Raw genomic sequence first — 26,019 nt, 5'->3', positions numbered from 1 at the left:
CAACCGTAGAGCAGTTTACAAGATGTGCCCATCACTTATCAACAAATAGTGCATTCCTGTATAAATAGGAGTGCAAGTAAGTAATGTTAACACATGTTCTTTTTAGGCGATATGGTCACAAAAGGATTCAGAGAAACTGTTTCTGAAAAAAGCAAAATCTATTCACCACAAGAAGAGCAAATGTTCATACGACTAACCTTTCTTCAAACGCAAAATGAATCCAAAAACATGTTTTCTGCTTAAAGGCACAGTAAGCCTCCCGTAAACTATCACAGAGCTCCCCGAGCGTCTACATATAGTACAAGCATACTTCCATTTGAACGCTCACCGAACGGGAACATCCTGGCTGCTTTCTGTCGAGCGTGAGAAATTTTCAAAGAATTTATTTTCGTGGACTTGGCCTCAACAGCAATGGCGCCTCGTTTTTGGTGCTGGACGGCTGTTATGAATACCGGAATTCACGCCCGGACAGTAAGCCTCCCCTAAACCATCACGGATACTGTCAGGCTTTTACACACAGTACAAACACCCTTCCATTTGAACGCTCACCAAACGGGAACATCCTCGGTGCCCTACGTAAAGAGCGAGCAATTTTAAAAAAATTAATTTTGCAGATTGTCTCGAACACTTTTTGGACCCATCTTGAACTCTGGTCAAACATGAGTTACTTCCCTTCGGGTCTCATTCTATCGATGTAAACTGGCGATAGCCGTGAATCGATGATTATCAAAATGTTTTTGGACCTAGACCTAACTTTTAAAATCTAAATAATAAATTGACAGCTTGTTACACAAACATTCTTTAATCATAAAAGAATTCGTTTTTCATCAAGACAAGATCAGAACAATTCGAAGTTGTGAAAGTTTGAAAAATGAAAAGCCCGGAAGCAGGGTCACGCAAGGGTCGTAGCAGACGACGCCGGTTTATCAGTGCATATCGCCGTTCCTCTCAACAGACAAAAGCCATCGCTAGAGTTCTTGTGAACAACAACCGTTTGTTTCGTGCATAAAAACGTGCAATTGTAAATTATAGTCGCATTCAAATAACTAACTGACGACTACATTGTGAAAAAGGGAAACTGGATCACACGGGTTCACGGTGGCTCAGGGGTAAGATAAACCACGCAAAAATAAATTCTTTGAAAATTGTTCGCTCTTTACGGAGGGCACCTAGGATGTTCTCAATCGGTGAGTGTTTAAATGAAAGGGTGTTTGTACTGTGTGTAAAAGCCTGACCGTATCTGTGATGGTTTACGGGAGGCTTACTGTGCCTTTAAGCTTCACAGAGTAATGTTTAAGAGAATGATGATGTCCTATTTATTGACCCAAACTTGACCCCCATTGCGACCTTCATCAATCTATTTAGCGATCAGATCATAAGAATATCGTACCATGACAACTTATCCCTTACCACCACCTCAAACCCCCTAGCCCCCCCACCACCCCCCACCACCACCACCACAGCTGCTTATACTAAACCTAAATGGTCAAGATGTTGCAGATGAAACACAAAGTCGATGGGTGAGTGGGGAAAAAACTACTGCAACGTACCGCGCGGTCAGAATCACGGGCTGTTGTTGTGAAGATGGTGTCGCCGATGGGAGCGTCTTCGTACACTGTCCGCGTGATGTCGTTTTCATTCAAAAAGGCAGGGCCATTGACATTTCTAAGGACAATAATGGTAACGACAGCAAAACTCGACTTCGCAGGTGTGCCCTTGTCCCTAGCCATGATTCTGACCTGAAAGTATAAGAAAGGATTATAATCACAGTGAAACATCGCTGTCTTTCGGGACCCCACTTCGTTTTAAGGCCTCTCCATTGGAAGGGAGAGGGGAGGGAACGGAAAGACCCAGCAAATCACCTTTAGCGTCTCGTGGCGATAATTATGATCCTCGTGTGTCCGTCTAACATCTTCGCACAACCAGCTCGTCTTATAATAATGCTTGACAGTCTCTGATTTGGCAGATAGTGAGATTCCCATGCCAGTCCTTTCAGTTACACTAAGTGTGCTGGTCGCTTAGGGTGCTGGCAAGCTTTTTTACAAGGCTCAGCTTCAGCTGGCTTTTCCATGTATTGTATATGGTTCATTCTGACGTATCCGTTAAGAAACAAATGAATATGCTACCTTTTCCTTTTTGATAAGTAAACATTGAGTCAAGCGCAACGTGAATGTTAGGACAGTCACCCTGCATCAGGCAATAGTGTTCCTATTTGGGTTGTGGATGTATGAGCTTCTTCTTTTCTTACCCAAACCAAACAAACCATTATGTTGTTCAATGTGCACACACTTCACAGAGAATATAATGTTCATATAATATATCCAGCTAAGGAGAAAATAACCACACAAAAATACAAAAACCTGCGACGAGGACCACCCCAAAAATAATAAAACAACAATAATACAAACAAGATCCATGCAGACATACCTTATATTCGTCTTGTCCAGAGTTGATCAGGCTGAACAGGCGTGTTCGGATGATGCCGGTGTAAGGTTCAACCCGAAAGTAGTCCACGGCCTTTTCGTCCCCGATCATCTGATATTCCACTGCACTAAAGTCGGTGCCCTGAAGACAAGTGAAAGTTTTAAGTGGTTTATCCTGCCGGGTAAATTAGACACAGCCTGTTTGGATTTCACAACGCAAATGATAAGGGGCTAACAGGCAAATGAAGGGTGGTAGTTCTATATACTACCTTACAACAAGAAAAGCAAATGCTGACACGACTCGCCTTCGACATCAACCTCCCCCCCCCCCCCCCTTTTTAAGACCCCTGATAGAAGACTTCCTTCCTTCTTACACAACCATTCAGACTAAACTACCAGACCGATCTTTATGAAATTTGACATGAGAGTTCCTGGGAATGATATCCCCGGACGTTGTTTTCATTTTTTTCAATAAATACCTTTGATGACGTCATATCCGGCTTTTTGTAAAAGTTGCGGCGGCACTGTCACACCCTCATTTTTCAATCAAATTGATTGAAATTTTGGCAAAGCAATCTTCGACAAAGGCCGGATTTTGGTATTGCATTTCAGCTTGGTGGCTTAAAAACTAATTATTCACTTTGGTCATTAAAAATCGGAAACTTTTAATTAAAACGATCCAAAAACATTTTCATCTTATTCTTCGTTATTTTCTGATTCCAAAAACATATACATATGTTATATTTGGATTACAAACAAGCTCTAACAATTAAAAATATAAAAATTATGATTAAAATTAATTTTCCGAAATCGATTTAAAAACAATTTCATCTTATTCCTTGTCGGTTCCTGATTCCAAAAACATATAGATATGATATGTTTGGATTAAAAACACGCTCAGAAAGTTAAAACGAAGAGAGGTACAGAAAAGCGTGCTATGCAGCAGAGCGCAACCACTTCCGCGCTAAACAGGGTCGTTAATTTCACCGCCCTTTGTACGAGCGGCGGACTACGGTCATTGGGAAAAAATGCAGTACGTTCAGTTTCATTCTGTGAGTTCCACAGCTTGACTAAATGTAGTAATTTCGCCTTACGCGACTTGTTTAATACCTGATTTTGTTTGAATTAAAAATGCGGTTCCAGCTTAAAGGTCCTTGTCTACATTTTTATACCGAAATCGCCATTTGACCATTAAAATGCAGAGTCTATTATCTACAAATAGCAACAATACACCCCCTTTCGATCAGGAAAGACGAAGCCAGTGTAGCCGTTTGAAAATTCATTGTAGTATTCCAGCGTAGTACTCATAGTAGGATATTCTTATTTGGAAAATGCCAAGCGCAAAACTCCTCTCAAATCCCGTGCATTTCGTGCGTTTAAAAAAAAGCGTGGACAGCTGCAGTGTTGCTGCACTTGTTTGGGCGTGGCTATAAGCATAGTGACATGAATTTGATTGGTCAGCATTTTTAGGCAAAGCACATGTTCTAAGCAAACTGAAAACAAAATATTGGAAGCGTGAGTCACGCTACCCAAAAATAAAATCTTTTTTTACATATATTTTTTTTCTATAACTTTTTCCCCCATGGTTCATTCATCATCTGACATAACTTTGAAGCGAAATCTAACCATAAGATTATTGAAAAAAAGCAAAAAATGTAGACGACCACCTTTAATAAAATAATGTTCAAGAGAACGCTCACGTCCGATTGATTGACAAAAACTTGATCCTACCGTGACCTGTATCAATCCATTTAGTTATTCAACCCTAAAAATATTCCTAATTTACAAACTTGCACCACAAGTGCCGGCCGGTCGTCCATACGGACGGACACGGATGATTCCTAAGACTCACCCATCAGTCAGGTGAGTCAAAACACCAACTAGGCAGGTACCTTGAGTGCAGATCTTTGTAATGAGACCGTTTATTGTAAAAATCAATTATTGGACTGGAAAGGCCATTCATTTCCCTACATATTCAGCAAACATATTGGTTTCACATGAGGTAGTGTCTATACAGTGGAACTTACAACACACAAAAAAATCAAATTCACAAAAGGAAGGTTCCTGCTTTAAAATCGAAAAACAAATCAGAACAGCTAAAAGGGAATAAGTTTGGCATGTCAATAGAAACAACAATCAAATTAGTATCCAAAACAGTTCGATTTCTTCACTTATCTTATCCAACAATGACGTTATGGCATGCTAAACAGCATGTGTTCATTCTTCTGATAAGCCACAAAAGGCGGTTTTGAAGCCTTTTGAACGAGTAATGAGACAAAAACGATACGTTTATGTAACTCCTTAACGTATTACCTTCCAACTTTTGGAGCTGTGTGCCAACACTTATCGTAAAATACACACGCAATCTTAAATCATTTGAGACATTAGTTATGCTGTTAAATGACATTCCAAAAAGAGTTTTCTTGCTGCATGTTTCTTCTCAGAAAATTGACACTTCACCGTTTCTTAAAAACTAAAACGCAAAACCAAGAGACAACAATATCTGTCCTTTTTTTGGATATGTCCTCTGTCTAATACATCTGAAAGTGTCAGACTTTGATGGATATATGGGCTTTACAGCAAAATATGCGATAATTGTGATGACGCAAATGCCATCTGAAATACCAACTCGTTGCACTGGGAGCTTACAGTATATAATTTGTTTATCTGTGACATTGTCTTTTCTGTATGGAAGTTTTGCTAGCTTTCCTTGGGCAATTTAAATACTCACTGGTCTATCTGCATCAGTAGCATTCATTTCATAAACGACGGCGTCTTGTGTCGTACTTTCAGAAATAATGGTTCGATCGCTGTTAATTCGGAAATTGGGTGCAAAATTGTTACGGTAAATGTCAATGGTTCCAGTTGCGTTCACGAGAGCATCCTTTGATGGGTCGCCGTCGTCCTTGACAGAAAATGTGATCTGAAATCATAGACAATGCTGGTTTCAACAACAACAACAACAACAACAACAACAACAACAACAACAACAACAACAACAACATTCTTGCTACTATAGCATATTCAAAAGGACGATCTCATTTATATCAAAGCTGTCCATCACAAACCTTTATTTTGGCACTTTGATCACAGTATGGACAATCTGACACTCATTTGTTCCAAGGAAAGAGGCACCTTGTTCTTTTTACACAACATGAATATCAGGGCACCACTCATGTAGAACAAGACTAAATTGTCTTCCTTTTTTAAAGAACACACGCACACGCACACCCACACCCACACCCACACCCACAACAACAACAACAACAACAACAACAACAACAACAACAACAACAACAGACGAATCGACTCCGAAAAAAGCAAGGTCACTTGATTCAGATTACTCGGGATAACCATACGAGATATTTTATTTCAAGCTTACCACACAGCTGTTGAAACGCGAGTTCAAGATTGGCAGGGCAGGCGAAACTTGACCAGTCAACACGTTCAGGTAAAAGTAACGGCCACAATCACCTGGGGTAGCAGACACCACGCTGTACTGCCTTCCTTGCTGTACACAACAAATACAACACAATAAAAATTTAAAAACAAGTCGCGTAAGGCGAAAATACAATATTTAGTCAAGTAGCTGTCGAACTCACAGAATGAAACTGAACGCAATGCCATTTTACTCGTAGCATCGTCAGGCCACCGCTCATGGCAAAGGCAGTGAAATTGACAAGAAGAGCGGGGTAGTAGTTGCGCTAAGAAGGATAGCACGCTTTTCTGTACCTCTCTTTGTTTTAACTTTCTGAGCGTGTTTTTAATCCAAACATATCATATCTATATGTTTTTGGAATCAGGAACCGACAAGGAATAAGATGAAAGTGTTTTTAAATTGATTTGGACAATTTAATTTTGATAATAATTTTTATATATTTAATTTTCAGAGCTTGTTTTTAATCCGAATATAACATATTTATATGTTTTTGGAATCAGCAAATGATGGAGAATAAGATAAACGTAAATTTGGATCGTTTTATAAATTTTTATTTTTTGTTACAATTTTCAGATTTTTAATGACCAAAGTCATTAATTAATTTTTAAGCCACCAAGCTGAAATGCAATACCGAAGTCCGGGCTTCGTCGAAGATTACTTGACCAAAATTTCAACCAATTTGGTTGAAAAATGAGGGCGTGACAGTGCCGCCTCAACTTTCACGAAAAGCCGGATATGACGTCATCAAAGACATTTATCAAAAAAATGAAAAAAACGTTCGGGGATTTCATACCCAGGAACTCTCATGTCAAATTTCATAAAGATCGGTCCAGTAGTTTAGTCTGAATCGCTCTACACACACACACACACAGACGCACATACACCACGACCCTCGTTTCGATTCCCCCTCGATGTTAAAATATTTAGTCAAAACTTGACTAAATATAAAAAAGAGGCAAATCCTTCCAGGCTAACGAGTGCAAACACAAGTCCGTCAATCGATCACATCCCTACTGAAAGAGAATGTCGAGCCAATGTGACACACCTCTGTCTGTTTTACGGTATAATTATTGTCTGCTTTGCGGTATATTGACACGCACGCAATGTTGGCTCTATTGAATGACTAGAATGACTCGGCATACCCAGGTTAGCTTTGTGGCCGTGACGAATTGTAAACAGTCCCTTTTCGGGCTTGACGTCATATCTAAATCACATGTAATTGATTCACGCGCAAAGACTTATGTGATAGCCATGGGGGAGTGTACGAATATCATTTACACGATAGTGCAGTTACAGCTTTGAAGTCATGAATTTGAACATTGTGTAATTTGCCCTTGTTTATCATCATATGAAGAATGATGCAGCATAGGTCCTTATTTTGTTTAACATCGTCAAATGTCAAAGCGTGCAACATCATAGATCGCATAAACAGACACACAGACGGTAATCAAAAGGGTAATTGACAGACTGACTGATAGCTTTACTGGCAGACAACAAAAAAGTCAGGCAGTAGATATTACCGATTGTTAAGAAACAAACAAAAACGTGTCTGTAAATGTCTGTGTGTCTGCGTAGAAAGAATTATAAAAGTGCTATACAGGCTTCATGTCATACAGACTTACAGTGTTGTATTGCATAATGAAAATTGGACACACGCACACAGACCCAAAAAGGCACCCAAAGGGCATATCCTAGGATAGACAGACAAGACACACACACACACACACACACACACACACACACACACACACACACACTCACACACACCCACACACACGCTGAAATATATGGAAAAAACATCAAAATGTCTATATAAATTTTCCAGATCTATTGTACGCAAGAAAACAATCTATTAGTGTTTAAAAACTTGCCCCAGGATCATCGTCCGTGGCAGAGAGGGTAAAAATCTCCAAGCCGGGCATGTACGTCTCTGGAATTTCCCTTGAATAGTTCAAGTGTGTAAAGGCAGGGAGGCTGGGGTTGCGTTCAACATTGATGGTGATGTTGGCAAGGCCAAAGTTGTCTGGTCGGGCTGAGTCATACACCTTCAGTCTCAACTGTTCAAAAAGAATAATATATGATGTGAAATGTATATTTCATGTGGACGGCAGATTTGGGTGCATGTCTTCTCAAAACAGGAAATGGCAGCAACGATTAAGCCAATGGTCAAGTCATGCACTGCATTCTACAGAATGACATAAACGAGTAAGATTTGTGTAGCCATGCTGTAGAAATTGGTAACTGAGTAATAAACTGCCTGTCAATGATGGGTCAGCAGTTTTGTTCAAACCTCCTTCGGGTTGGGTAGGAAGACAACCATCATTTCCATATTGTTTGAAGCTAGTAAATAACAGGCCTCAGTCTGTCTTGTTACATCTCCCGTGTGAATATCAGATCACAATCACAATCAAGAAATACTACAGTCTGCGTTGTATACCTCCAAGACAGGAGCAGATACATTCTGGAGTGAGTCACCATGACCTAAACTGAAAACAGAACTGAATTGATCTAGACAATAAACGAACATACCAAGGAGCTCATTGCTAACAGATATGACTTTCTGTATTACATACCTTCTAGAAAGGAGCAGACAGATGCTAGAGAGGTTCAGGCTGACCTCAACTGACAACAGAACTGAGTTGATTGACTCTAACAAGCATACCGTGTAAGTTTTTGCTGAATCAGTAGCCAGTGAAGTTTTCACTACAATTCTGCCAGTGAGTGGTTCAATGCTGAAGTAGCCTGGAGCTGCCAGATACGCATTGTCAGTCTCAAACGTCAAATTCCCCTGAAAACAGCAATATGGTGGTTAGAATATAAGAAAATGAAAGATATTTATATGGCGCAAATACTAAAATAGTTCTTAGCGCCCAAAAAACCCATATATATGCCTAAATAAATTATTCTGTACACCATTCCAAATCTAATTATAATACACATCGAAATATACTTATGCACTTTACAAAGTTTTAACCCACATAATGCCAAGTCATATAATTATACATATCGGAATAAGCTAAAACAATTTACAACGTTTTCAAAATAAGTTTTAGAATATATCTGTAATCATTTTGAAAGTCTTCTGTTTAGTAAAACAAACGCATGATGATAAACGCATTGTTTAAAATTACGCATAATACAAAACAAGCTTACTTCAACAATTCAATTTTTGGTTGTTGGACGCTTCAGGGTTAAAAATGAGAAAAAAAAGTAGTTTCAGCCATCGTAGAAAGGTCTTACTTGTCCGAGGCTTTTTTTCTCCATCGTTTCTCTTCACTGATTCACACGCGCTATTTAGAATCATTAGCCATGGAGCAAACAAAGATTTCCGGAAATAGAATATAATAGTTATAACCTGAAGATGACACATTAATGTTTAAATATGGCGTTGTTTGTTTTGTCTGTCTGTTGCTGTTTTTTAATCGCATTGTATGCCTGCTCAGTTGTTGAACACATATGAAGCAATTATATTTGAAGGGGTACCCCGCATCACATTGATGAATACACCCATGGGCTGGAATTTTGAAATCATTCAAATCAGGCATTCTCATACACAGGCCTACAACTATCCCTGTCAAAGAACATGTCCGTTATATATAGTCTTCGTTGTGCTCCTCTTTTGGAGTCTGCTTATAAAACGAACAACAACAAGCAAACCGCACGCGTGAATACTGCCGACCGCTTTGTGTATTACCGTTGTCATTATAACCATTAATCGCTGACTGCTTTTGTCACTAATCCCTCCCCTCCTTAAAGCTACTTACAAGTAGATCTTCGTCACGGGCGTTCGCAGTGTAGACAGTCTCCCCAACACCGAGGGTGTAGTTGATTAAGGTGTTGTATGGGTCATCGATGAAGCGAGGTGGATTGGTGTCTCCGGTGATGCGAATAGTGACGGTGGCTGTTGCTGACTTGGGATTCACTGCAGCGTTATCCTCCACTACTACCGGGATCTAAAAGACAGCAAAACCGTGAGCTATGAATAATGTAGCAATACGGCAAGAATGTCGTCATTCAGGAAGAGAATAATAGTTGACATTGATGACCGTCCAAAGGTTGAAATACCCTGTTCTATTCTTTTTTGAAACATTTTGTTGCTGACTTTCTCACATGACCAGTAAGGTCTAGTTCAGTGTAAAAAGAAATGTTTGTTTGTGTGTTTGTTTGTTTGTTTGTTTCTTAATTTGTTTGTATGTCTTTTTTTTTAATCACGAAGGGAGGAGGAATGGCTTCAAAATCAGCAATGTACGAAAATCCAAAAACAAAGAGACTGCCAACGTTCCAAAATTCAGAATAAAAAAAAAAGAAAGGTAGGTTGTTGGAACGTTTGTTATTGACAAAACAATACATTCACAAATATATCGACCCAACGGTCTTTTAAGTGCACAGACAAACAATAACGAAAACTTATCTAGCTGATTTTTCTTTCCGTTCAATTCAAATCAATTCAAATTCAAAATCAATTCAAATTTGCTTGCGACTTCGTAGCAGGGAAAATTCAGCCAGATAAGTGTTTGTTATTGTTTGTCTGTGCACTTAAAAGACCGTTGGGTCGATATATTTGTGAATGTATTGTTTTGTCAATAACAAACGTTCCAACAATCTACCTTTCTTGTTTTTTTGATTCAGCAATGTACGTATCACTGTCTGCAAGATATTGCCGAGTTGAAAGTAACCTGTCTTGTGAAAATGAAGCATCAAAATAAAAATCATGGTAACCATGGGGTCCAACACAGCCTGTTTGTTCTCAGAACTGAAACTGTGTATTCCCACGCTCAACAGAAAAAAGGAATACAGGGACGAGTAAGTGCACTCATCTCAAGCAGTTACACAAGGCAAGCAAGGATAGAGTGCGCCCTTAGTTTGTTTACCACTATCCTCATTCCCTACCTCCGGATTTAGGAATCTCCGTCATCGACCCTTTAAAGACCATGCATACTAAGACATTATTTCCACAGCTCTTTCTCTTATTTCCACGTATCTTTCCATTTTAAAATCATTTTTTCTCAGGTTTTGTCGGTCTTAATACTTGAGTAATAATGTATAAACTAAGATGAGCTTATATGCAAAATATGTGCAACATTTGTACATTTTTGGCAACATTTTGTTTCTTCAATCATGCACATTTTGCCCCAACTCCTATGGACATTTTTTTTATTGTCTGAAACTAATTGTGGTTTAAGAACAAACGACATGCATCAGACTATGCTATTAGATCTTTGTGTTCCTCTCTCATAATATATATTGATGTGAAACACTTTACAGAACAAAATAAGAAAATGAAAAAGTCCTCACAAAGTTTGGTTTAGTAACCATACCATGCATCACATTTAAAGTATTCTGTTTACTAGTGTACGTTGCATTCATCAGCCATTTTTACATAAGGATACCACATTTTATTTGTATTACACAACTAAATAACAATTTGCATAACTAAATGTGCTGCGCTGCGAAAAAATGTGATTCTTTGTATTTTATGCAAGCATGTATATGTGCTCTTTGATGAGTATTTTCCTTTTCATCTGAGCTAAATTGTATTAGTTGTATAAATCGTGTTGTGTTTTGATTCAACTTGTAAATCGAACTTGTAAAGCGCTTCGAGCTATGGAGAAGCGCTAATTAATGTCCATTATTATTATTATTATTATTATTATTATTATTATTATTATTATTATCATTATTAAATGAATAATAGAAAAGTTCACCAATGTCCAAGCCATGTGTTACCTTAAAAGAAGGGTACATTAGTAGTTGCAATCTTTTACCTCAATGACAGTATTTGTCCGTCCCACCAGGCTGTTCTTCAGAGTGATGAGGCCGCTGCTGGGTCCCAGGTAGAATAAATCTGTGTCAGCAGTAGGGCTGTCAAAGCGAAACGTTAGGCTATCCTGTAAAGAAATATGAGAAAATCAGGAATGTGTTTCAGAATTGCAGTTACGAAATTATGAGCTAAGAAAGAAGTTATTAATGTTGGTAAATATGGGAAAAAGTTAGATTTGGGTGTATTATTGGAAACTGAGCTGAACATTAGGAATAAATTTATGTTATGATTATATTTATTTATTTATCTATTTAAACATATTAGTTTACTGATAAAGTTTGTTGATTTAAAAATGTACACATTTGACTGAGAAAAGAAAATACCTATGAAGAAGGTTTGCTCCAAGCCACACACACCCAACAACAACAACAACAACAACAACAACAACAACAAAAGGCAAACAATAATTGTAGTAGCAAACCTGCATGCAACTGAGGTTAAAAAACAAAAACAAAAAACAAAACATATATATATCGAGAAGGTCGAGAAGGTCAAAAAGGTCAACTTGCACAAGAATAAAAAATTGTGAGGAACAGAGAAAAACATGCCAGGTGTTGACATTCTTCAGTTGTATTTAGTTCGTGTTTTTTTTTACGTTTGTTTAATATGATTTACATTCAAGCAAAATTACTTATCTTAAGAAAACAAACCCACCAACATCCAAACCAAAATAAGCAGTACACATAACAAGACGGCAACAAACGATCACTGTGTGGTATAAGAACAGAGTGAACCGAAATGATTTTCTTCTCCGTTCAGTTCTGTCAAACGTTATCACAACTACTCGTGTCTGACCCTAGAAAGTATCAAATGTAAATCTGTTTCATTTTCACTGGACTTCTCCAAACTTAAAAATGACTCAAAACGCATTTAAAACAGAATGTGCCAAACGCTGTCAGTCTCTAAATCTTTCGATCGTGTGATTCAAATAAACCGATTTTAATAATGAAATGTGAAGTTATTCTGTGCATGACTCCAAAGGCCACTGTCATATCACAAATGCACTGGTCATACAAACCATCAAGTTGGTAAATTGGTTTCACTCACCTTAGTACATCTCGGTACAAAAATATTGAGTATTCTATTTCTACCCCTGTGATTGTTGTAATTGAGTGATTGTGGCTTTCTTTCACGTACACTTAAAGATGACTTCTTATGTTTGTGTATGAAGGGGGCTCAGCTGCCTTAAAAAAAATTCTGACAATGCACCTATTTCTCTTTTTATACAATTTCTTTTTAAGCTGTTTTTCTATTCTAACTTTTCATATAATTGAAAAAGCAGTCCACTAATAATATTAATAATATTTCATGAGGTCTCCGCGATGACAACTAAGATTTTGACTAATACGTCAATGTTCCGCTTTCATCAGCTGACTGGAACGGTGTCCCACCATGAAGAAAAACAATAAAAGCGCAAGATTGTATTCTGCAGGTTCAAAACATGCACTCACGTTGACATCAGCATCTCGCGCTTGTAGCTGCAGCAACTGGCTTCCCACTGACAGCCGTTCGTCTACCGTTGCGTTCAGACTGCCGATGAAAACAGGTTCGTTCTCATTTCGCAGAACAATGATCGTCACTGTTGAGGTCGCTGTCTGCCTTGTCACTGTCGATTGGCGTGTTGCCTGGACCAGTAGCTGTTGATAAAGAAATCATAATTCACTAGAGTCACAATTCATGATTCAGTTAAGTTGTAAGATATAGAAAACTTACAGAAACATATATATCATGCACCAAATATACTCATTGCAAAATAATCAAATACAGAGATTTTGACGAATGAACAGGAATACAAGAAAGGGAAAAGTTAACAATGAGAATGTGGTAAGTGTGAAAGGAGTGTACTAAAAGCCAAGCATGTCTCGCACACGCAAGCACACACACACACACACACACACACACACACACACACACACACACACACACACACACACACACACACACACAAATACTCACGCACACACGCACACGTACGCGTGCACAAATTGACACACACTCATTTGAACAAGCTCACACACTAACACAGGAACATTAACACTTAACCTAAGGGAAGAATGTTACACTTAAACATTTTAAGCAAAAGCTACATTTTTCTAAGCTCACACAATGCTTCAATATTACCTTATATTCGACTCTCCTATCCGTGCGAAGATCTTTTGCCACAGTGAGGTTACCCGTGTTGGTATCAATGTTGAACCATTCCGCGTCACTGAGCGAGCCAAGGATGTGGAAGGACACTTGATCCTAGATGACATGTTTAAGATTAAAACCAATGACCTTCAACGATGTACCAGGCACAAGATGAATTTATAAAACAAGTTATGTTTAACAAACCTAGGCCGCAAGGAAAAAAAGCAAGTTATACGGCAAACCTCAGATGTGGATACAAATGTAGTTTGCATAAAACATAGTATACTTATGAAAAGTCTGCCCAAATCAAACGGATCACAGAAAAAGCAAAGGAAAGACAGCACATGTTTTATTTTACGTTTCTATATACTCATCATAGGAATGTGTTTTACCAAAGAAAAAAACAAGAAAAAAAACCAACAGAGCTCAACAAACCGCTGTTAACCACAACAACAAGGAAAGGAAAGAAAAAAACACGCTGTTTATCTGGAAAAACTCCAGCCCCTAACTGAAGTAGACAGAAACCTTCATATAATTTAATTATCTGCACAGATAGATGACTATATAGTTAGAAGCACAGTAAGCCTCCCGTAAACCATCACAGATACGGTCAGGCTTTTACACACAGTACAAACACCCTTTCATTTAAACACTCACCGCTTGAGAACATCCTAGGTGCCCTCCGTAGAGAGCGAACACTTTTCAAAGAATTTATTGTTGCGTGGTTTATCTTACCCCTGAGCCATCGTGAACCCGTGTGATCCAGTTTCCCTTTACCACAATGTAGTCGTCAGTTAGTAATTTGAATGCGACTCGATGTGAGCTTATCTGCAATAGCACGTTTTTATGCACGAAACAAACGGCTGTGGTTCACAAGAACTCTAGCGATGGCTTTTGACTGTTGAGAGGAGCTGGCGATATGCATAAACCGTCGTCTGCTACGACCCTTGCGTGACCCTGCTTCCGGGCTTTTCTTTTTTTAAACTTCCACAACTTCGAATTGTACTGATCTTGTCTTGATGAAAAAAGAATTCTTTTATGATTAAAGAATGTTTGTGTAACAAGCTGTCAATTTATTATTTAGATTTTAAAAGTTAGGTCCAGCGCAAAAACGCACCACGGTCCAAAAACATTCTGAAAATCATCGGTCCACGGCTATCGCCAGTTTAGAATGAGACCCGAAGAGAAGTAACTCATTTTTGACCTGAGTTCAGGATGGGTCCAAAAAGTGTCCGAGACAATCTGCAAAATTAATTCTTTAAAAATTGCTCGCTCTTTACGTAGGGCACCTAGGATGTTCCCGTTTGGTGAGCGTTCAAATGGAAGGGTGTTTGTACTGTGTGTAAAAGACTGACAGTATCTGTGATGGTTTACGGGAGGCCTACTGTGCCTTTAATAAAATTTAAAAAAATAAAAGACAGACAGACACACAGATGGATAGGTCAAGAAGAAGAAGACAACAAAGAACAAAATTCGTAGATATCTTTGCTCTTTTGTTTAAAAGAGGATTGTTCCAACGGAAACATTATAAGATTGTGGTTTGGTGATACACTTACATTTGGATTGGTGTCTAGGTCAACAACTTGGGAGGAAATCCCGTTGTTCTCAGAGATGGTTAGCTGGTAGTCAGGGGATATGAAAGCAAGAATCGTGGGGTCCACGTTGATATGCACGGTTTTCTGACACGTTTCGCTTTCGCTCGGGAAACCGTCGTCGGTGGCCTTGACATTGAGCTGCAAAACAAGAGAAACGGCTCGGTTCCTGCCAAAAATTGATTTTCGTGTGTGTGTGTGTGTGTGTGTGTGTGTGTGTGTGTGTGTGTGTGTGTGTGTGTGTGTGTGTGTGTGTGTGTGTGTGTGTGTGTGTGTGTGTGTGTGTGTGCGCGCGTATGTATGTTTTTGTGTGGTTTTGTTGGGTGGTTTTGTTTGTGTGTGTGGGGGGGGGGTGTTTGCGTGCGTGCGTGCGTGCGTGCGTGCGTGCGTGCGTGCGTGCGTGCGTATGTATGTTTTTGTGTGGTTTTGTTGTGTGTTTTGTGTATGTGTGTGTGGTTGTGTGTGTTTGCGTGCGTGCGTGCGTGCGTGCGAATGTTCGTGTGTGCACAAAATTAGGAATGTGTGTTCCTAAAAATAAACTAAAACAACTTCAATTCATTCACCTGGTAATTTGGGCTACCAGTGGAAGGGAGGGCTTTTTTCACAATGATTGTTCCATTGTCATAGTCCAGAGTAAAGTATTCTTTTGATGTTTGCGTTCCTTCCAGGAAATACTTCACACTCTGAAAGAAACAACCAGTGAGCATGAAATGCCAGTCACAATAAATAAATGCAAATTTGTCATGAGTCGTCTGGTATGGTTACATTCACATACAGTTTTACTTCCTCAAAAAAGAATGGAATGTACGTCAAAACGCAACATTTCCTAGAGCACTATAAATACTAAGCAGTGATCAAGCACACCTCTGATGCTATCGTGACACAAACAAGAGTGTCTGCATGTTAACACACAGTCCGTCAAAAGTGAACTACATCAGGATAGCAAATGCAGACTAAAGTAGAAATGAAAAAAAAACACGCGAAAAAAGACCAGCCAACCAGCCAAACAAGAAAACCTGACCGCTGTCAGCAAATATAAATGCAACTGCTCTGGCTTTAAAAAAAAGATCACTTCATCATTCAACATCGACATGAATGTACATGACAATGCTTTCGCATTGCTTAAAGAATGTAAGGCACTGCGCACACGAAGAAAAAAAATCTAAAGTGGTTGTCTAATACCGGTTCAAACCGTCGTTTGGGACCGAAACTGTCTTCCGGCAAATGATATCGTAAAAGTCGTCGACTAACCTTTCGCGTAGTCGTTTCACACAGGTGGCAGATTCAGACATGTGGTCGATAGAGAAGGTTCGACTGCAAACGTTCTCATAGCTTGCAAAAATCTAAAATAGGAATTCCTTACCTGTCCAGGATCGTCATCGGTTGCCCGGAAAGTGCCGATGGTGTTGCCAGGGGGTGTGGTGAAGTTGATGCTGATGAACTGATTGTTGTCCACACACACAGGGTTGAACAGGTTGCGCACCACGTTGATGTTCACCACAGCAGTGGAGCTCAGGGAGGCTCGCTCGCCTCGGTCACGTACTTGTAGAACAAGCTGGTCACATAGAAGAAAAGAGAAATGCTTAAATTAAAATCTGTGTGTTTTCCTTCACGAGTACTTTGTATTCATGCCCGTTCATTTCTGCTGCCTTCCAATGACTTATCCCAACGTACATGTCCATGTATAAATAGTTACGTCTGAAAGAGTACATTTGTATTACTTCTTTCTAAACTTGTATTTGATCAATGTTAAAGCAAAATCAAAAAACAAGAAAGGTAGGTTGTTGGAACGTTTGTTATTGACTAAACAATACATTCACAGATATTTCGACCCAACGGTCTTTTAAGTGAACAGACAAACAAATATTCACACAAAACTTTAAAATAATAAACTGATAGAACTATCAAGATAAGTTTTGTGTGAATATTTGTTTGTCTGTTCACTTAAAAGACCGTTGGGTCGAAATATCTGTGAATGTATTGTTTTGTCAATAACAAACGTTCCAACAACCTACCTTTCTTGTTTTTTTATTCTGAATTTTGGAACGTTGGCAGTCTCTTTGATTTTGGATTCAATATTAATGCATTTAAACATTGTTCTCCCTGATCATGCAGTTATTTTTAAATAAACAGCAGAGAATAAACATACAACCATAAAATGGGCCTTTAATCCTTCATTCCTTCCTTCCTCGCACAGACACACCTAGAGACTTACAACCCAAAACTCACAGACAGATGCAAAGAGACCTTGACAGTGACTCACAGTGTAAGAGCTGCGTGTGTCGCTAGCCAGGTCAGCGGCACTCTGCAGTACAATGGTGTTGTTGCCTCCAAGAGCAAAGTAACCGTTGTCGTTCCTGCCAATGATTGACACATCTGTCTGATTGAAAGGGACCTGTAACAAAAAGGTTCGGGTGGTCACATGAGACAACTGTTCTTGCTGTGGCGAATCAAAGGTAATCAAACAAACAAGCAAAAAACGCTGTCCCGACCCCATTTGGTTTACAATGATGCAACACAGCATGTCCACTTTTGTTTATTACTCGGGTGCATGTTTACTGTTTGTCTTCTTTCGCACCACAAAGACCCTAACAGCAGAAGTTCCATGTAAGGGTTCTGGAATGAACAGTACACCTGTGTGACTTTAATTATGTTCGGCATCTTAGAAGGCACATAAGCAGTAAAAGTGGCACTTTTTACATATTCTGCACTTAACTCGGGGACTTTTCTGAATACGCCGATAAGATAAACTTACGTCAATGTCATTATCGTTGGTGGTATAGACAGTCACCAAGTCAGAATCGCTGGCAGTTCTGTTGATTGCTGAGTTGTAAGGGCTGTTCACGAAAGAAGGGACAGTGTTCCGCACAACAGTCACTGTCACTGTACCCGTGTTGGTTGACTGGCGTGATGGGGGGTCGTTTTCTGTGGCGATCACCCGACACTGCCAAATTGGAGTATAAATAGACATCATGAGAAAATATAATGTCAAACATGTCTCTTCAGTGAATGGCAACAGAAAAGGTAGTGTTGCATTTCCTCAACATATCAAAGCACACGTATGACCACAGATTCACTGATGTTAATGAATAATTCCTTGTTATAACCCATCTTAAAGACAAAATCCAACTTACAATGTACTGTGTTCTGTCTGTGGTGTCTACCACCAGATCACTCTTGACGTAAAGTCCTCCTGTTGTGAAGATACCGAAGTATGTGTTGCACACTTGGTCTTGGGCGTCGTTGTTCACGAGTGTGAAGAAAACAGCAGGAGTCTGGCCATGAACAAATTCAGACAATAAGTCTTTGTTATTATATGAACCGAGAAAGCCCAACGTTCATGATCATTTGTCCAAAGATATACCTTTTACAACCACAGCCAGGCCTAATCTTCAAACCCAAAAAATATGCCAAAAGTAGGCCTGTTCTGTGTGTGTGTAAAGTGACAATGCCAAAATTGCCCTATACTTGCCAGTGCTGCAATCGTAAATGTTTTCACACTGGCATTTAGACTGGCGAGTTTTGCAGCTAGTACCAGGCCCAGTTAAAAATCCATTATAATTTGCGAGAATCGGCTAGTATCTGGCTTGCCTATACCGGGCCAGTTCTGGCCCACTAACATGCCAGCATTGTGCCATTTTATTTGCCAGAACTGGCTAATTAACATCTTCCAGAATCGGACTGGTAATATTACCAGGAAGCTACTGCCTCACAATTTGTAGTAAGTCTTGCAAATGTTCTTTAAAAGAAAACGTGTCTCTCTCGCGTATTGAAATCACAATGTGTTTCTCCAAATAAGTTATACACCTTGTTTAACACAAAAGCAATTCCTCTGACCCAAATTTAAACGAAATGTTGCACTAAAACAAGCACAGACACCGACACGCATCACATCAACAAAAACAAAAACATTAAAACAAGAATGATATACGTTATTGGAGCGTTTAAGTATGACAAAACAAAGCGTTACATTTACGGTACTTCGACCCAGTGATCTTTTAAGGTGTTACGAGTGTGTTCGGGTTGCGGTTCTTGCTCATGTTTATACTCACTGAGTTACTTCCCTTGGATCTGGATCTGGATCTGGATAACCCGCCTGGGTTGGTGGTTTGCGGGTGCGAATGCGTATACGCACGGTTCAGTGTGCTTTCGCGAAAGGGTGTGTCATATGCACGGCTAGAACTAAGATACTTCTTGATTTCAGTAAATAGTTTCATTACATGTCAACTAGTTCGTTTTTAAATGATTTTTTAGAGATCGCCAAATGGTATTGTGTGAATAACATCATTCGATCGATTGTACGCACGGCGCCGTGCTTCTAGTAGCTCAGTCCATTCCTTCTTTCCGGTGACCGGTGTGGAACCAGACGTGTTTCTGGCGAAAGAATCGGCGTTTTCAACTCGCCATATCTTCATATTCATTCGGACTAGAACAACGAAATATAAATTTCTTGCAAAAAAAATCCCGAGCCTTGCGACTCTGGTAGTCATTTTCTTACGCGAAGCGGCCTTTGGTAGGTACGACAGTTTTAGTCACCCAAGTATATATCTAAAACGCACGTGGACGAGTTTTCAATGGCGTATTTGAAGTCTGTGAATGTTGTGATTACAAATCATTTCGGGGCACCCCTCAGTCTATACGTACAGACAAACAAATTGCATGGAACGAAAGTTGAGAGGCTGGACTGTAAGTTGTTGTTTTGACTTCTACAAATCTCGCAGGTCTTTTATGCAAAACAGACTCAAAATTGCATTGTTCACGCAAGTGTAGATGACGAGACTATCGAAGGAATGGAATACACTTGCCTACAGATATAATAGACAGACACTGTCTATTTATATCTATGACTTACCCTAGCCCATATGTTAGAATAAAGAACATACTTTGCTCTTTTGAATGATGTATGATTTGGCACTGTACACAGGATTTTAGACCTGCCCCCGAAGTGATTTTTTCCATAAACCCGTCAAAAAGCTCACTCTGTTTTGGCCGTAAAAAGCGCCCAAATGAAGTCAATTTCTAACCTGTGTCGTGTGTTCGAAGGAGTACATCTCAGCGATGCCATTGCCTTGCAACCTCAAAGAAATATATTTTAATAACCCGCTAAATGAACGGTTTTTTAGTGTGAAATAAAAGCCGGAGATTTGCTTCGTTTCTTTGCTGCGACACAAAACCAAAACCAACTATAGATCTGCGGTGACATTATGAGTTCGTTTTCGACATTGCAGTGAAGTTGCGTGGATCTTCGACGATTCCCGTTCGGTTTAATGTGGATAGAGCTTTGATTGAATGTAACTGCTTTGAAAAGTTACAACATGAGTCCTTGGGATCGATGTTTTTCGGTAAACTTCTTCGTATCCTTGACTTTACTTTTGACTTGAACAGATCCAGATCGGCTGGGGCTGTTGATCGCCTACACAGATCTATATGAAGTTGACTCGACACGGCGAACCGCCGAATCCGTGCCCTCTCGTCGGTCCTACCCCCAAATCCCTTACCAGCCTCAGACCCCACGGTGACCTCACCATTCTAACCTCACTGGCGTACTATGTGTGATTATCCCTTCCTCATGAAAGAGAAAGTGGAGAAAGGGGAAAAATGAAGAAATGTTTTTTTTTGGACAAATTTTTTTAAGTCCAAAAAAGATGAGAAATATTCATAACAAATTCAGTTTTGGGTCTTTTTCAAATCTGTCTGATGCATCTTTTCTGTGACCATTGTGGCTATGCACTGACACACAAATAAGTGGAGAAAAGGGAGAAATGAAGATTTTTTTCTTACTGCACAACAGTCAGGGATTAGGGTTACATGTTTACATGTACATTGTCAAGAGGTCAAAACAAATTTTAAAAGCTGTTGAACACTGCACTAGTGTTGCTCTAATCAAGGCGAGTCTGGAACAATAGGTCCACCCCACCAAAAAGTGAACATGGAATTAGTTATGATTTTTTGGCTTGGGTACGGCCAAGTGAACAAGGTAGGAAAGGTTAGAAATAGTCATAACAAGTTCACTTTTGGGTCTTTTTCAAATCTGTTTGCTGCATCTTTTCTGTGACCATTGTGGCTATGCACTGACACTCAAAAAGGTGGAGAAAGGGGAAAAATGAAGATTTTTTTCTTACTATGTACACAACAGTCAGGGATAGTCAGGGATTGTTGACATGTACATTGTCAAGAGGTCAAAACAAATTTTAAAAGCTGTTGGACACTGCACTAGTGTTGCTCTAATCAAGGCGAGTCTGGAACAATAGGTCCACCCCACCAAAAAGTCAACATGGAATTAGTTATGATTTTTTTTGCCTTTTTGCTTGGGTACGGCCAAGTCAAAAAGGTGAGAGGGGTTACAAATAGTCATAACAAGTTCAGTTTGGGGTCTTTTTCAAATCTGTTTGCTGCATCTTTTCTGTGACCATTGTGGCTATGCACTGACAGTCAAAAAAGTGAAGAAGGGAAAAATGAAGATTTTGGGTGTTGTTGTTTTTTTGGACAAATTTTGAAGAAGGGAAAAATGAAGATTTTGGGTGTTGGGTTTTTTTGGACAAATTTTTTTAAGTCCAAAAAAGATGAGAAATATTCATAACAAATTCAGTTTTGGGTCTTTTTCAAATCTGTCTGATGCATCTTTTCTGTGACCATTGTGGCTATGCACTGACACACAAATAAGTGGAGAAAAGGGAGAAATGAAGATTTTTTTCTTACTGCACAACAGTCAGGGATTAGGGTTACATGTTTACATGTACATTGTCAAGAGGTCAAAACAAATTTTAAAAGCTGTTGAACACTGCACTAGTGTTGCTCTAATCAAGGCGAGTCTGGAACAATAGGTCCACCCCACCAAAAAGTGAACATGGAATTAGTTATGATTTTTTGGCTTGGGTACGGCCAAGTGAACAAGGTAGGAAAGGTTAGAAATAGTCATAACAAGTTCACTTTTGGGTCTTTTTCAAATCTGTTTGTTGAATCTTTTCTGTGACCATTGTGGCTATGCACTGACACTCAAAAAGGTGGAGAAAGGGGAAAAAATGAAGATTTTTTTCTTTCTACACAACAGTCAGGGATAGTCAGGGATTGTTGACATGTACATTGTCAAGAGGTCAAAACAAATTTTAAAAGCTGTTGGACACTGCACTAGTGTTGCTCTAATCAAGGCGAGTCTGGAACAATAGGTCCACCCCACCAAAAATCAACATGGAATTAGTTATGATTTTCTTTGCCTTTTTGCTTGGGTACGGCCAAGTCAAAAAGGTGAGAGGGGTTACAAATAGTCATAACAAGTTCAGTTAGGGGTCTTTTTCAAATCTTGCATCTTGTCTGTGACCATTGTGGCTATGCACTCAAAGTCAAAAAAGTGCAGAAAGGTGACAAATGAAGATTTTTCCTTCTTTCAAGACAATGTGTGATTTGGCACATTTTGCCTCAGTCTTTATCAAGAGCCTGTCTAACCCACTTTGAAGCTGTTAGAGACTGCAGTAGTGTTCCTTACATCAAGGCGAGTGCACAATGGTGCATTTCGAACCCCCCCCCTAATGTTCACTTTAATATCAATAAATCAATAGATATTCAGTCACAGTTTAACTAACTCATTCACCCTCATCACTCACTCATCCATCCATCACAACAACACTGTTTGATGCACAAACTGCCTGCCTTCCGCACTGGGAAGCCGCTTCGCTTCGCAACAACAACAACACTGAAAACTCGCCGGGAAATACCCCCACCACATGTGTCACACGTGTGCTTGTTTCTTCCGACTAATATCAATTTTGGAGAAAAAAAAGGACAAAACTGGATGAAAAATTCTACGGCCCCAGCAATCTCATTACTCTGAAAGGGGAACCGGAAGTGACTGGTCCTCAGGTTTCAAAGTTGACCGATATTCCCACTAAAGTGACCTAGATCCAAAGCCAGCCATCCATTAGAATGTAGGTCCGTGCTCCCACAGTCCAATGCCGCGAATTGTTGTTACAGCCCCTGACTTTTTTATGTACGGAATCCGGTAGTCTTTTTGTTGTTGTTAAATAATTATATTGCCAAACGTTATGACATTTTGAGATAATTGAACAAATTTCAATACACATTGGCTGAGCACCTGTGTGCTCAAAGGAAATGTCGCTTGTTTTTATCAAAAACTAATTTTCAATGGTCATTCGTGCAAACCGTCACACAAACATGCGTGCCTCTGTGTCTCTGTGAGTATGCGTGTGGCTGCTTTCATAGTTAGGGTGCAGGCGTTTTAATCATTTACCCCCACACCAAAAGCCCCCCCCCCACACCACCAACCCCCCCCCACACACACACACACACCCCGATACCTGTCAAATTCCCTCAGAATGCATGAACAATTCCGTTACCTCAGATCATCACCAGGAAAAATTCCTCCGCATCCAAAATATCAGGACTTTAGATATCAGATACCGACTTTATGTAATGCGCTTCAAAATCATATTCGCAAAGAGAGAGAGAGAGAGAGAGAGAGAGAGAGAGAGAGAGAGAGAGAGAGAGAGAGAGAGAGAGAGAGAGAGAGAGAGAGAGAGAGAGAGAGAGAGAGAGCTGGACACGAAGAAGGGAAGCTACAATCGCCCCAGGCCATATATATTATATATGTGTGTGTGTGTGTGTGTGGTGTGCGATTCATAGAAATTTACTGGACAGATCTTCATGAAACTTTGCACACAAATGTTCCGACCCCCAACCCTTCACCCTGATTCAAACTCATGTATCACAAGTCCAGCGCTCCCAAATTATTTCTTTTTATCATTTTTGTCAGTCAAGATAATGGGGGTGGGGTTGGTACGGGAATAATTGTGAAGCAGACAATAAGGCAACAACTTATTTTGTTTACAGGTATTGTATATGTATACAGTGAACTTAGCTGTGTTCAAGTTTAGTTATGTTTTCTGTCGAGCGAATTTTTTTAAAATACGTTTTTACTACTAAAGGAGTGATAATTTTATGTGAACGCCCTCGAAAAACCTCGATCATTTTCTGAAAATGCACGTTGATAAGTACCGTTTTATGATAAAGTTATACTCTCCATTCATTTATATACACAAACTAATGTTTCATTTATTATTTGTAGAGCTAAATATGTCAGTCGGGATCATGTTAAGAATCGCAGTGTTTTTCGCAAAATCGTACTTGACAACCCCCAGTAAAAAAATTCTAAAACAAAAGTTAATACGTCAACCTCTTTTTTTCTTTGCACAGATGTGTCCATATTGCTTAGAGGAACCTGTGCACAAAATGTGTAATGTTTCTTTCACGCGATTTGAACACACAAGTAACCCCTTAAGAATCGCAGTGTTTTTCGCAAAATCGTACTTGACAACCCCCGGTAAAAAAATTCTAAAAAAAAAATTAATACGTCGACCACCTTTTTTCTTTGCACAGATGTGTCCATATTGCTTAGAGGAACCTGTGCACAAAATGTGTAATGTTTCTTTCACGCGAATTTTTTTTAAATACGTTTTTACTACTAAAGGAGTGATAATTTTATGTGTACGCCCTCGATAAACCTCGATCATTTTCTGAAAATGCACGTTGATAAGTACCGTTTTATGATAAAGTTATACTCTCCATTCATTTATATACACAAACTAATGTCTCATTTATTATTTTTAGAGCTAAATATGTCAGTTGGGATCATGTTAAAAATCGCAGTGTTTTTCGCAAAATCGTACTTGACAACCCCCAGTAAAAAAATTCTAAAAAAAAAGTTAATACGTCGACCCCCTTTTTTCTTTGCACAGATGTGTCCACATTGCTTAAAGGAACCTGTGCACAAAATGTGTAATGTTTCTTTCACGCGATTTGAACACACAAGTAACCCCTTAAGCCGACACTGAGACAGACATACAAACATTAATGATACAGATAATAAACTTATTTCAAAAGTGTCTTGCTTGCAAGATGTTATCAACGAAGCAACCTAACTTACTCCGCTCTGGGCATCCGTTGCACTGACGGTGATGAAGCTTTCCCCGAGATTCTGTATCTCCAGAATGCGATGGTTCGCATTCAGCGGGGTGACGATTGGTGGATTCGGATCGCGATTAACGAGCACAGAACAAACTTTTACAGCACTGCGAGTAAAGCGGGCTCCATCCTGGGCTAGAATGCGCAGCTGAAACATCAACCAGGAAAAGAGTTACTCAGTCCGGGACAACAACAACAACAACAACAACAACAACAACAACAACAAAAACAAACAACAACAACAAACAACAAATTCCCTGATTTTTTTTCATATAAAGAACAAGAACTAATTTCAAACAAGCAGATGTAGTCACTAGATCTGGAACAAACGGGTTTATTAATTCATAATAAAGTTAACGCTGAGCCGTCAATCAAAAAATAAAAACCAATGACAGAAAACGCGTATTATTGCATGTACAGCAGGAATATCTGTATCGCATTTGGGAAAGACAGTAACACAGATGACTTTCAACCAGGTATTAATGTTGTTACCCTGTATGTGGTTATTGTTTCACTGGTGAGAGGCTGGCTCAAATTGACCTTTCCCGATGAAGAGCTTATTGAAAAGAAGTTCTGGTGACCATCATCGCCAATCAAGCTGTACCGCAGACTGTCACTGCCAAAGTTGCTCTGAAATCG

At 39.4% G+C, this 26,019-nt stretch overlaps 2 protein-coding genes and 1 long non-coding RNA gene across 3 annotated transcripts in view; all 3 read right to left on the bottom strand.

The window, feature by feature from the left end:
- The window catches only part of LOC138954120 (cadherin-18-like), an 11,680-nt gene extending 4,181 nt beyond the window's left edge, over positions 1-7,499 (bottom strand). The window contains exons 1-5 of the mRNA XM_070326027.1: positions 7,485-7,499; positions 5,806-5,934; positions 5,155-5,346; positions 2,428-2,565; positions 1,551-1,739 (exon numbers count right to left, since the gene is read on the bottom strand). Of these exons, the coding sequence (XP_070182128.1) occupies positions 1,551-1,739; positions 2,428-2,565; positions 5,155-5,346; positions 5,806-5,934; positions 7,485-7,499 (663 nt within the window). The remainder of the gene's footprint in view (positions 1-1,550; positions 1,740-2,427; positions 2,566-5,154; positions 5,347-5,805; positions 5,935-7,484) is intronic.
- A 1,802-nt stretch (positions 7,500-9,301) lies between these two features.
- LOC138954104 (cadherin EGF LAG seven-pass G-type receptor fmi-1-like) lies at positions 9,302-18,376 on the bottom strand. The gene is made up of 10 exons (XM_070326026.1): positions 18,161-18,376; positions 17,669-17,800; positions 16,769-16,960; positions 15,969-16,088; positions 15,370-15,546; positions 13,805-13,927; positions 13,135-13,320; positions 11,628-11,750; positions 9,627-9,815; positions 9,302-9,376 (listed from the first exon to the last, which is right to left on the bottom strand). The coding sequence occupies exons 1-10, from the start codon at positions 18,374-18,376 to the stop codon at positions 9,302-9,304; spliced, it is 1,533 nt and encodes a 510-aa protein (XP_070182127.1).
- A 169-nt stretch (positions 18,377-18,545) lies between these two features.
- Positions 18,546-26,008, bottom strand: LOC138956629 (uncharacterized). Its single transcript, XR_011452731.1, has 3 exons — positions 25,873-26,008; positions 25,343-25,528; positions 18,546-18,680 (listed from the first exon to the last, which is right to left on the bottom strand). It is a non-coding gene; the product is annotated as an uncharacterized lncRNA (long non-coding RNA).
- Positions 26,009-26,019: the final 11 nt, after the last annotated feature.

This window comes from Littorina saxatilis, linkage group LG2 (assembly GCF_037325665.1).
Source record: "Littorina saxatilis isolate snail1 linkage group LG2, US_GU_Lsax_2.0, whole genome shotgun sequence".
In the NCBI taxonomy this organism is placed as follows: Eukaryota; Metazoa; Mollusca; class Gastropoda; order Littorinimorpha; family Littorinidae; genus Littorina; species Littorina saxatilis.
The sequence above is the reverse complement of the archived record's forward strand: the minus strand, read 5'-3'. Positions and strand labels throughout refer to the sequence as shown.

Bases quoted from the DNA above. Each gene is read 5' to 3' on its own strand.
- LOC138954104 (XM_070326026.1), bottom strand. From the start codon at position 18,376: ATGTCTATTTATACTCCAATTTGGCAGTGTCGGGTGATCGCCACAGAA. The intron at 16,089-16,768 runs GTAAGGAATTCC...TGTTTCTTTCAG, and splicing joins CCGATGACGATCCTGGACAG to AGTGTGAAGTATTTCCTGGA. The intron at 11,751-13,134 runs GTGAGTGCATGT...ATTTCTTTACAG, and splicing joins CGCGAGATGCTGATGTCAAC to GATAGCCTAACGTTTCGCTT.